Raw genomic sequence first — 10,399 nt, forward strand, 5'->3', positions numbered from 1 at the left:
AGTCCCTTAACCTGAGTGACCCTCTAGACTAGATGCTTTTCGTATCCCATGTCACCTCCCCTTAGCCTAGCTCAGGTTTCTGCTGCAGCTGCAATGGACAGGCCTATGGGTTTGCAGGAGTCTCTCTTCAAAAATCACAAAGCTGGCCGAGTGCGCGGTGACGTCCCCACGGCCGCACACTCCGCTTCGTCACTGGTCGAGGGCAGGTCTTCGGGGGACGGCCTTGGGTGCAGGCCTGGTGCGAGCTCCTACCTGGACAGAGGGAACAATGCAGAAAGATACCAGCCCACTAGTGCCTTTACATTATTTTGGCTTTGGCTACGCAGCTCTGGTGGCTACTGGAGGGATCACTGGCTATGCAAAAGCAGCTAGTGTGCCATCCCTGGCTGCTGGACTCTTCTTTGGGAGCTTAGCAGGCTTGGGTGCTTACCAGCTGTCTCAGGATCCCAGCAACGTGTGGGCTTTCCTAGCCACCTCTGGGACCTTGGCTGGCATTATGGGAATGCAGTTCTACAACTCTGGAAAATTCATGCCTGCAGGTTTGATTGCGGGCGCCAGTCTGCTCATGGTTGCCAAACTTGGAATTAGTTTGCTGAGCACACCACATCCATAAGTCATGTGCCAGCTTGGACCCAAGAAGAAGTGAAAATCTCCAGACTTACCCTATTTTCACTGTATCAAGAGAAAAATCAGCGGCACTGACAGCTTTACACAGTGTACTTACAAAAGCAAAACAACAAAAATGACACTGAACTTGGTGGGGGTAAAATGAGCTACTACAATTACAATTACAGCCTTTGAGAGGTGGTGAGCATCTGACGTAAGAGCTAATGTTGGAGTCTTTGATGGGGTAGTCTTCCCCCTGCTGTACCAGGTGATGATCGCACTGCGGGCTCTAAAAGCCTCATGTCCTGCCCAGAAGAACAGCGTGAAAACAGTCTTTTGGTGAGATTTAGGATGTATGTCTTTGCTCATCTGAGAGCACAGCCCTACTATGAAATTGTATTAAGTGAAAATAAAGTGTACTATAAAAAAAAAAAATCACAAAGCTGAGCCGGGCATGGTGACACACGCCTTTAATCCCAGCATTCGGGAGGCAGAGGTAGGAAGATTGCCATGACTCACAGGCCACCCTAAGAATACATAGTTAATTATAGGTCAGTCTGGACCAGAGTGAGACCCTACCTTAATACCCCCCAAAAAAAACACAAAGCTGGGGCTGGAGGGATGGCTTAGCGGTTAAAGCGTTGTAAAGCGTTTGCCTACAAAGCCAAAGGACCCAAGTTCAATTCTCCAGGACCAACATAAGCCAGTTGCACAAGGTGGTACATGAGTCTGGAGTTCATTTACAGTGGCTGGAGATCCTGGTGTGCCTTTTTTTTCTCTCTCTCTCTTTCTGACTACCTCTTTTTCTCTGTCAAATAAATAAATAAAATATGTTTTAGAAAAAGAAAAAGAAACAAAAGTTACAAAGCTGTGAGCCTTAAGTTTAGCCAGCCAGGCCAAATGAGCCAATGGGTGCAATAGTGGAATGTCTTTTATGGGTGAAACCAAGCACTCTGTAATTGGACTGGAGGCCTGTTCCACGGGAAGGAATACTCACCTAATACTGAAAACCTGTGATGGGAGAAGTCATGAGCCCTAGAAGTGTAATGCCTGCTGGTGTCTGGCTAAATGCCAGATATATTATATATATATAATATATTATGCTCACCAAACTGCCTAGTAATCACTTCTCTTAATGTCCATACCCATATATATTAATGCTACTCTCACTTTTGGTTGGAGAAGCTTCTCATTTCAGATGGCAGTGACCTCTGGGATGACTCAAAAGGCGCCGTAGTGCTGAGAAGAAGTGACAGAGAAGTGTTCAGCACTGAAATATTTCTACCACACCTTCCAATGCTCAGGGCCCATTGTGGAAGAAGTGGCAAAAAGAATGAAAGAACCAAAGGAAGGGTAGGACTGCTTGCTTACAATGCATTCTTTCTGACACAAAATGACCTAAATAGTCATGACCTCGCAGTGCCTGACACTACCTACAAAAGACCCTAATAATAGAAGGAAAAGATGATGACATCAAAATAAAAAAGAAACTGAGCCAGGTGTGGTGGCATGTACCTTTAATCCCAGCACTCAGGAGGCAGAGATAGGAGGATTGCCGTGAGTTCAAGGCCACCCTGAGACTACATAGTGAATTCCAGGTCAGCCTGAGCTAGAATGAGACCCTACCTTGAAAAACCAAAAGAGAGAGAGAGATTGAGTGGGCGACAGAAGATGACAGAGTGGAGTTGCAAAGGGGCAAGTGAGGGGAGAGGGAATTATCATGGTTGACTATCTATAATTATGGAAGTTGTCAATTAAAATCAAAAAATGGAGCTGGGCGTAGTGGCGCACGCCTTAATCCCAGCATTTGGGAGGCAGAGGTAGGAGGATTGCTGTGAGTTCAAGGCCAGTCAGAGACTATGTAGTGAATTCCAGGTCGGCCTGGGCTACAGTGAGACCCTACCTCAAAAAAATAAATAAAAATAAATTACAAAGCCTCAAAACTTCCATAGGGAAATAATCCCCTAGGATATTCCATTGCCAAGGGAACTAGGCATTGGTTAATAAATGACTCAGTCTCCTAAAAGGTTTTTTTGTTTGTTTGTTTGTTTTGTTTTGTTTTGTGGATGGGGGAGCTTTGCAGGGTCTTACGTATCCCAGCCTTTCCTGAAACTCCCTAATAGAGGTTGGCCTTGGACTCCTGATTCTCTGCCTCTACCTCCCAAATGCCAGGATTACAAGCATGTTCACCCACCACTAGAATACTGTCATTTAAAAAATTTGTTTTAGGGCTGGAGAGATGGCTTAGCGGTTAAGCACTTGCCTGTGAAGCCTAAGGACCTCGGTTCGAGGCTCAGTTCCCCAGGTCCCACGTTAGCCAGATGCACAAGGGGGCGCACGCATCTGGAGTTCGTTTGCAGAGGCTGGAAGCCCTGGCGCGCCCATTCTCTCTCTCTCCCTCTGTCTTTCTCTCTGTGTCTCGCTCTCAAATAAATAAATAAATAAAAATTTAAAGAAATTTGTTTTAGGGCTGGAGAGGTGGAGAGGCACTTACCTGCAAGGCCAAGGGACCCAGGTTCAGTTCCCCAGGACCTACATAAAGCCAGATACACAAGATAGTGCATGTGTCTGGAATTTGTTTGCATTGGCTAGAGACCTTGACATGTCCATTTTCTCCCTCTCTATCTCTCTCAAATAAATAAATAAAATAAAATATTTTAAAATTGTTTATTTAATTTAATTTATTTATTTGAGATTGAGAGTGAACGGGAGCCTCAGGGTCTCTAGTATTACAAACAACCTCCAGACACATGTGCCATTTTGTGCATCTGGCTTTATGTGGGTCTTGGGAATTTGAGCCCTAGGCCACTAGCAGGCTTTTCAAGCAAGTGCTTTTAGCCACCGAACCATCTCCCCACCCCACACACTTAAAAAAAAATTTATTCTGACTAATATATTGAAAGTAAGCTTCTTCTTAATGTTTAAATTTATTTATTTATTTGCACATGTAGGTGTCTTGCTGCTACAAACGCCCTTCCAGCGTTATGTGGATGGCTGGGGTATTGAACCCACCCCAGCAGGTTCTGCAAACAAGCACCTTTGACCGCTGAGTCATCTCCCCAGTCCCCTAAGCTCCCGTTTTTGAGGGCATGCTTGTTCAGAGGTCTTCCATAGGAATGAGCCCCAGGTGCTCATAACATGAAAACTAGCCAATGAGTTTTCGATTGGCTTTCTCTTTGTTTCTGTCTGTCTCTTTCTCCCTCTCTTTGACTCCTGCTTCTGAGGACAACTTCTCAAACAAAACTCTTACAAGCAAGTTCTTGTCTCAACTCTGCTTGACACCTCTCACTAAAATACCCACCGACACACCAACAGTCTGTGTGCTGTCTCTGCTGTCACCACAGCTACAAATGTCAACCGTCCCCAGGCCCACCCTTGTATCTCACGCCATTCTTCACCACACTGCTTTCTCCTCTACCTAGTTAGATCCTGTTGCGCCTCTCAAAAGCCCAGCTCGCTTGTGACTTTCTCTCTGGAGTCTTCTCTTCTCCAGGTCCAGTTAGGCATGATTGTATACAGAGGAACTTATCACAGTCCCAGCACACCATGTGGTAATTACTTATGGTCCACAGTACCTCAAGCCTCAAGCTCACAGTTAGTGAAGGAGCAGATATTCCTGGCCAGCTAGAGCCTCTAATTCCTTTAACTATTACAGCATCTTGCAAGATGTAAACCAAGTCAGTGCATATCTGCTGTGGGAATGGAAGAATGAGTGAGTGAGTGAGTGAATAAATGAATGAGTAATTAGGATTCATGGGGGCTCTTTGGATCTCATACTGTCTTATAAAAATTATTTATTAATTTCCAAGCAGAGATAGAGAGAGATAACAGGCATGCCAGGGCCTCTAGCTGCTGCAAAAGAACTCCAGATGCACAGGCCACTTTGTGCATCTGACTTTATGTGGATGCTGAGGAAACAAACCTGGGTCCTTAGGCTTTAACAGGCAAGCTCCTAAACCACTAAGCAATCTCTCCAGCCCTTCATACTGTCTTAAACAGAACCCTTATCCAATGGGCAGAGTGGAAAGGTACCATTGAACACCAACCATACTGCTAGAAACTCTTCCTTTAAACAACCAGCCCTCATGGAAACACAAAATTCATCCACCAGTCATTCATACTTCATTGTGAACTACCTTCTGCCTGGCTTTAGTCATGGTGTTCTGAATCTAGTAGAGAAAGACTGAGTGGGGAGCCAGGCTCAGTGGCTCCTGCCTATAATCCTAGCACTTGGAAGTTAGAGGTAGGAGGGTCAGAAGGCCAGACTAGATTATGTAGTGAGTGAGTTGGAGGCCATCCCGGGCTATGTATGACCCTGCCTCCACCCCCCATCTCCCCCCACCCCACCCCGCACACACACAGAGATAAAACAAAAGGCTGAGCCATGGTGGCGCATGCTTTTCATCCCAGCACTTGGGAGACAGAGGTAGGAGGATAGCTATGAGTTCGAGGCCACCCTGAGACCACATAGCAAATTCCATGTCAGCCTGGGCCAAAGCAAGATCCTACCTTGAAAAACAAAACAAAACAAAAAGATTGGATGGGCAGAGGGAATCAAAGCAGAGCAGTCAGAGGAGTTCTGCTGGATGGTGAGGTGGGATGGAGCATGTTTGCTGGCTACAAAAGGTATGAACATGGGGGACGATGGGGAAGAGGAGAGGGGAGTAGAAAGCTCCTCCCAATGAATGCTTTTTCCAAGCTTTTGTTCTCTAAGCCAAGGTTTTCCTGGCAACGGCTTAGAATAACCTGGAGAACTTTGGTACATTTTGATAATTGGAAACAATCAAGAAACCTGTATAATAATCAAAGTACAGAACATCCAACCACCCAAAAAAGTTCTCTTTGACCCTTTTGTAGACAATCCCTTACCCAACTCCCAGCCCATGGCAGCCAGCCTCAGCCTCTGGAGCGCTAGGATTAAAGGCATAGGCCATGAAACCTGGCAATTTTTTTTTTTTCTAGAACTTTACATGAATGAATGTAATCATAGAAAAATGTTTATGGGCTTCATTATTTATATATTTTTTCTTACTTTTCCCTCCCCTAGGATTATAATTAGGGCATCAAAATTATTTATTTGCCCAGGTGTGGTGGTACATGCACTCAGAGGCAGGAGCATCACTGTGAGTTCAAGGCCAGCCTGGGACCAAAGAGTAAGTTTCAGGTCAGCCTGGGCTAGAATAAGACCCTACATTGAAAGTTTTTTGAAAAAGGTCCCCAACACCTCAGCACTGAAGCAGACCAAAAATGAACCCAACATGGCTCAGGGAAATCTTGTGGAAGAGGGGGCGGAAAGAATGTCAGAGTTACATGTTGGGTCATGATTTGCAGAGACATTTATCATACTAATAACTGGGGGCTATCTCCACAATGCACGACCCATTTTCATTAACAAGGAGGGTCTAATGGGAGGGGGTAAATCACAGATGAGCCTAAATAATGGTACCAAACTGCCTGTATTCACTGAAATGAAAACTAATAAATTAAATTTAAAAAAAAAAAAAGAAAGTTTTTTGAAAAAAATTATTTGTGGTTGGCTGGAGAGATGGCTTAGTGGTTAAGCGCTTGCCTGTGAAGCCTAAGGGCCCTGGTTCAAGGCTCGATTCCCCAGGACCCACGTTAGCCAGATGCACAAGGAGGCGCATGCATCTGGAGTTCATTTGCAGTGGCTGGAGCCCTGGCACACCCATTTTCTCTCTCTCTCTCTTTCTCTAACCTGCCTCTTTCTCTCTGTCTGTTGCTCTCAAATAAATAAATAAAAATAAACAAAAAAATTATTTGTAGGTGTTTATGTGTGGCCAGGGTCTCTTGCCACTGCAAATGAATGCCCTTCTGGCTTTACATGAATGGCTGAGGAATTGAACTTGGGCCAGCAGACTTTGCAAGCAAGTATCATTAACTGCCTAGCCATTTCCCAACACCAGAATTAGGCATTTTAATGAACTTTATGACATTTTGTACTCTTTATGTTGCAACAAGAGTATTATCATCCTCTAGCAGATAAATAAACTGTGGTTTGCTGGGCATGATGGCACATGCCTTTAATCCCAGCACCTGGAAGGTCAAGGTAGGAGGCTTCTTTGGTTCTGTACTTCCCTCAGTAAATATAATAAATTAATAATTATCCTTCTCAGCTTGGTTTGCCCAACTCTTTGGTTAAATGCAAATGTAAATTCAGGATTCAAGGACTTTCCTGAATCCCTAACACCCCATTTCACAGAGCTTTCCAGTCGTTGGGGTGGGGAGGCTGTGGAGAGAGGCTGAAGTTGTTCCGGCGCTGTTCAGCTGGTCCTCGTTGTCCTTCCTGGAGGTTCAGGAGTGATGAACCGGCATGTAGGATCTAGGGATGACAGGTTTCATGTGGTGGTGTGCTGGGAATTGAACTCAGGGCTTCATGAATGCTAAGAAAGAAAACACTCTACTGGGCCAGCGAGGCCAGCGACCCCTCCCATGACAGAGGTTGCTGTTAATCCACAGGCCTATCCACTCACGGATGCCCACCTCACCAAGAAACTGCTGGACCTTGCTCAGCAATTGCATAACTACAGACAGCTTCAGAAAGGAGCCAGTGAGGCCACCAAAACCCTGAGCAGGGCATCTCCACATTCTTGGTGACGGCGGCACACGCTGAGCCCTTGGAGATCATCCTGCGCCTCCCACTGCAGTGTGAAGACAAGAATGTCCCCTATGTGTTTGTGCGTTCCAAGCAGGCCCTGAGCCAGGCCTGTGGGGTCTCCAGGCTTGTCATGGCCTGCTCTCAGCACAAGCAGTGGATGCAATCCATTCAGCAGTCCATTGGAAGGTCTTGGTCTAAGCCTGCAGCCTTGGCCCTGGTTCCCTGACACCACCCCCCTTGTGTGTCATATTGTCTGTGTTAGCCTGTAGTATTTTCAGCAGCTCTCTCCTATAAAATAATATACTACATCTGCTTTTGTATTTTTTTTCTTATACCTTTGTGCTCTTCACCCCCGTCAGAAGTCAATCATCCTTTAATCTCCCTTTTGCAAAATGGACAAATGCCCCAAACAGGCAGAATGTTACCATGTGTTAGCAGGAAGGACCAGGAGAAGCCTGGCTGAGCCAGACATGCCCCTACACTTTTCTTTTTCTTTTTTTTTTTTTTTTTGCGGGGGGGGGGGTTCAAAGTAGGGTTTCACTCTAGCCCAGGCTGACCTGGAATTCACTATGTAGTCTCAGGGTGGTCTCGAACTCACAGTGATCCTCCTACCTCTGCCTCCCGAGTGCTGGGATTAAAGGCGTGCGCCACCACGCCCGGCTGCCACTACAATTTTCATCTGCTAACTCCTTCCCGTGTGCTGAGCAAGATGAGACTAAACATTGACCATTTGGAGTCTCTCTCTCTCATTTGAGGAAGAAGTACATATTTGATGAAGTTGTGAGGCTCATGTCCAAGTGTCACGTCATTCATGGGCATACTCCTGCATGCTTTTTGTTTGTTTGTTTGAGGTAGGGTCTCACTCTAGCCCAGGCTGACCTAGAATAATTCACTATGTAGTCTCAGGGTGACCTTAAACTCCCAGTGATCCACCTACCTCTGCCTCCCAAGTGCTGGGATTAATGGTGTGCACCACCACACCCACCCAGTGACCTGTGTGTTTTTTTTTTTTCCTTTTTCTTTTTTTTTTTTTTTTTTTTTTTGTTTTTAAAGGTAGGGTCTCACTCTAGCCCAGGCTGACCTGGAATTCACTATGTAACCTTAAAGTGGCCTTGAACTCATGGCGATCCTCCTACCTCTGCCTCCCAAGTTCTGGGATTAAAGGTGTGTGCCACCACGCCCAGCTCCTGTGCGTTTTTTATGTGACATTTTCACCCCAGTCCCTATCTGTGCCACCAAGGGTGGCAGAACAGTAACGTACCAAAGGGATTGTCTTCCGCAGGACTCTTGAGCAGTAGCCTGAGTGGGTTTGGGGCAGGGCCAAGGAAGTTAGCCCAGGCCTTGAAGAATCAAGTGTCAAGGACACAAGGATGAGCTGGTGTAGAAATGAAAGATTCTGGGAAGATTGCGGTATACTGGAAGCTACAGCCAAGACATGGAATCTCAGGAACACCCTCTCTGGTGAACGGAGATTTCTTCGGGGAACCATTTGCTGCCACCACATGAGTTGAATGTGTTCTCACATGAGAGAGCTAGTATCGTTCATTTTCGATCACCCTAATAAAGAAATATATTCATATTCTATTCTTTAAAAAGAAAGAAAACACTCTACCAACTAAGCTACAGCCTTGCCCTAGTCTTTTCTTTTTTTTAATGGGCCAAGGACAATCTTGGGTAGCGTTGCAGTCAGCTCCTCGCTGCTGGGACAAACGCCAACCAGAAGCAGCTTATAGGAGGGAAATGTTTAAGAGTCCAGGGGGAGACCATCAGTATGAAAGAAGCCAGCTCTCTTTCACAGATCCAGCAGACAGACACCACCAAAAGCCAGCACCATACACACACACACACACACACACACACACACACACACACACAAAGACACACACACACTAACCCAGAGCTCTCAACACCTTGAGCTAGGATGAAGAGCTGCCCCAAATACACTTTAGGGTGGACTCCAAGTTCTATCCCACAGTGATGCACCCCACCATAGCAGGGATCTACCTACTACGGGGTCATGTTGCAAACTCAATCTTAATGAAATACGTCAGTCTGTGGGGCCAGGCATTTACATTATCATATTCAAACTGCCATGGGTAGCATCCTCAAGAACACTGTTCACTTCTTTTTTTTTTTTTAGATTTATTTTATCTTATTTATTTATTTGAGAGCGACAGACAAAGAGGCAGAGAGAGAAAGAGAGAGAGAGAATGGGCCCACCAGGGCTTCCAGCCACTGCAAATGAACTCCAGATGCATGCACCCCCTTGTGCATCTGGCTAATGTGGGTCCTGGGGAATAGAGCTTCGAACGGGGGTCCTTAGGCTTCACATACAAGCGCTTAACCACTAAGCCATCTCTCCAGCCCTATTTCCAAGTTTTAAAAATAGTGAGTTGGTTCATTAGTGTTCTTGAAAGGCAACCTGTGAGGGCGTTCTTCCTCTTCGCGCTCCTCAACCTTCCTCCTCCTCTATCTCTTTCTCTCCTTTCCTTTTTTTTTTTTTTTTTTGTTAAGGTAGGATCTCACTCTAGCCCAGGCTGACCTAGAATTCACTACATAGTCTCAGGGTGGCTTCAAACTCACAGCAATCTTCCTACCTCTGCCTCCTGAGTGCTGGGATTAAAGATGTATGCCACCACACCAGCTTTCCCCGCCTTTTTTTTTTTTTTGACAGGCTCTCATGTGTCCCAGGCTAGCCTTTCTCACTATGTGGCCAACAATGACTTTGACCTGATCTGACTGCTTCCACCTCCTTAGTGCTGGGATTGCAGGCATAAACCATCACTCCGAGTTTATTCAGTGCTGGGAATTAAACTCAGGGCTTCGTACATGCTAGCAAGCTCTCTATAAACTGAACTACTTTCCCAGTCTCCTCCCATGAGGTTTCTTTTGTTCTGCATTGTTTTTTTTTTTTCTGCATTGTTTTTAATATAATGATAACTTGGGAATTAAAATATATTTATGGGGCTGGAGAAATGGTTTAGCAGTTAAGGCGTTTGCCTGCAAAGCCAAAGGACCCAGGTTCGATTCTCCAGGACCCACATAAGCCAGCTGCACAAGGGGCACATACATCTGGAGTTTGTTTGCAGTGGCTAGAGGCCCTTGCATGCCCATTCTCTCTGTGTCTGCCTCTCTTCTATCTCTGCTTGCAAATAAATAAATAAAATTAAAAAAAAT

The 10,399-nt window shown here is 45.6% G+C and overlaps 1 protein-coding gene and 1 pseudogene across 1 annotated transcript; both read left to right on the forward strand.

Annotated features, from left to right (window-relative positions):
- The first annotated feature begins 268 nt into the window (after positions 1-268).
- On the forward strand, positions 269-613 carry LOC101602347 (transmembrane protein 14C-like). Its single transcript, XM_045157877.1, has one exon. It carries the CDS (start codon positions 269-271, stop codon positions 611-613), a length of 345 nt encoding a protein of 114 aa, XP_045013812.1.
- Positions 614-7,056: 6,443 nt separating this feature from the next.
- On the forward strand, positions 7,057-7,448 carry LOC101602346 (annotated as a pseudogene).
- The last annotated feature ends 2,951 nt before the right edge of the window (positions 7,449-10,399 follow it).

The sequence above is a fragment of the Jaculus jaculus genome, chromosome 9 (genome assembly GCF_020740685.1).
Source record: "Jaculus jaculus isolate mJacJac1 chromosome 9, mJacJac1.mat.Y.cur, whole genome shotgun sequence".
In the NCBI taxonomy this organism is placed as follows: Eukaryota; Metazoa; Chordata; class Mammalia; order Rodentia; family Dipodidae; genus Jaculus; species Jaculus jaculus.

Bases quoted from the DNA above. Each gene is read 5' to 3' on its own strand.
- LOC101602347 (XM_045157877.1), top strand. From the start codon at position 269: ATGCAGAAAGATACCAGCCCACTAGTGCCTTTACATTATTTTGGCTTT.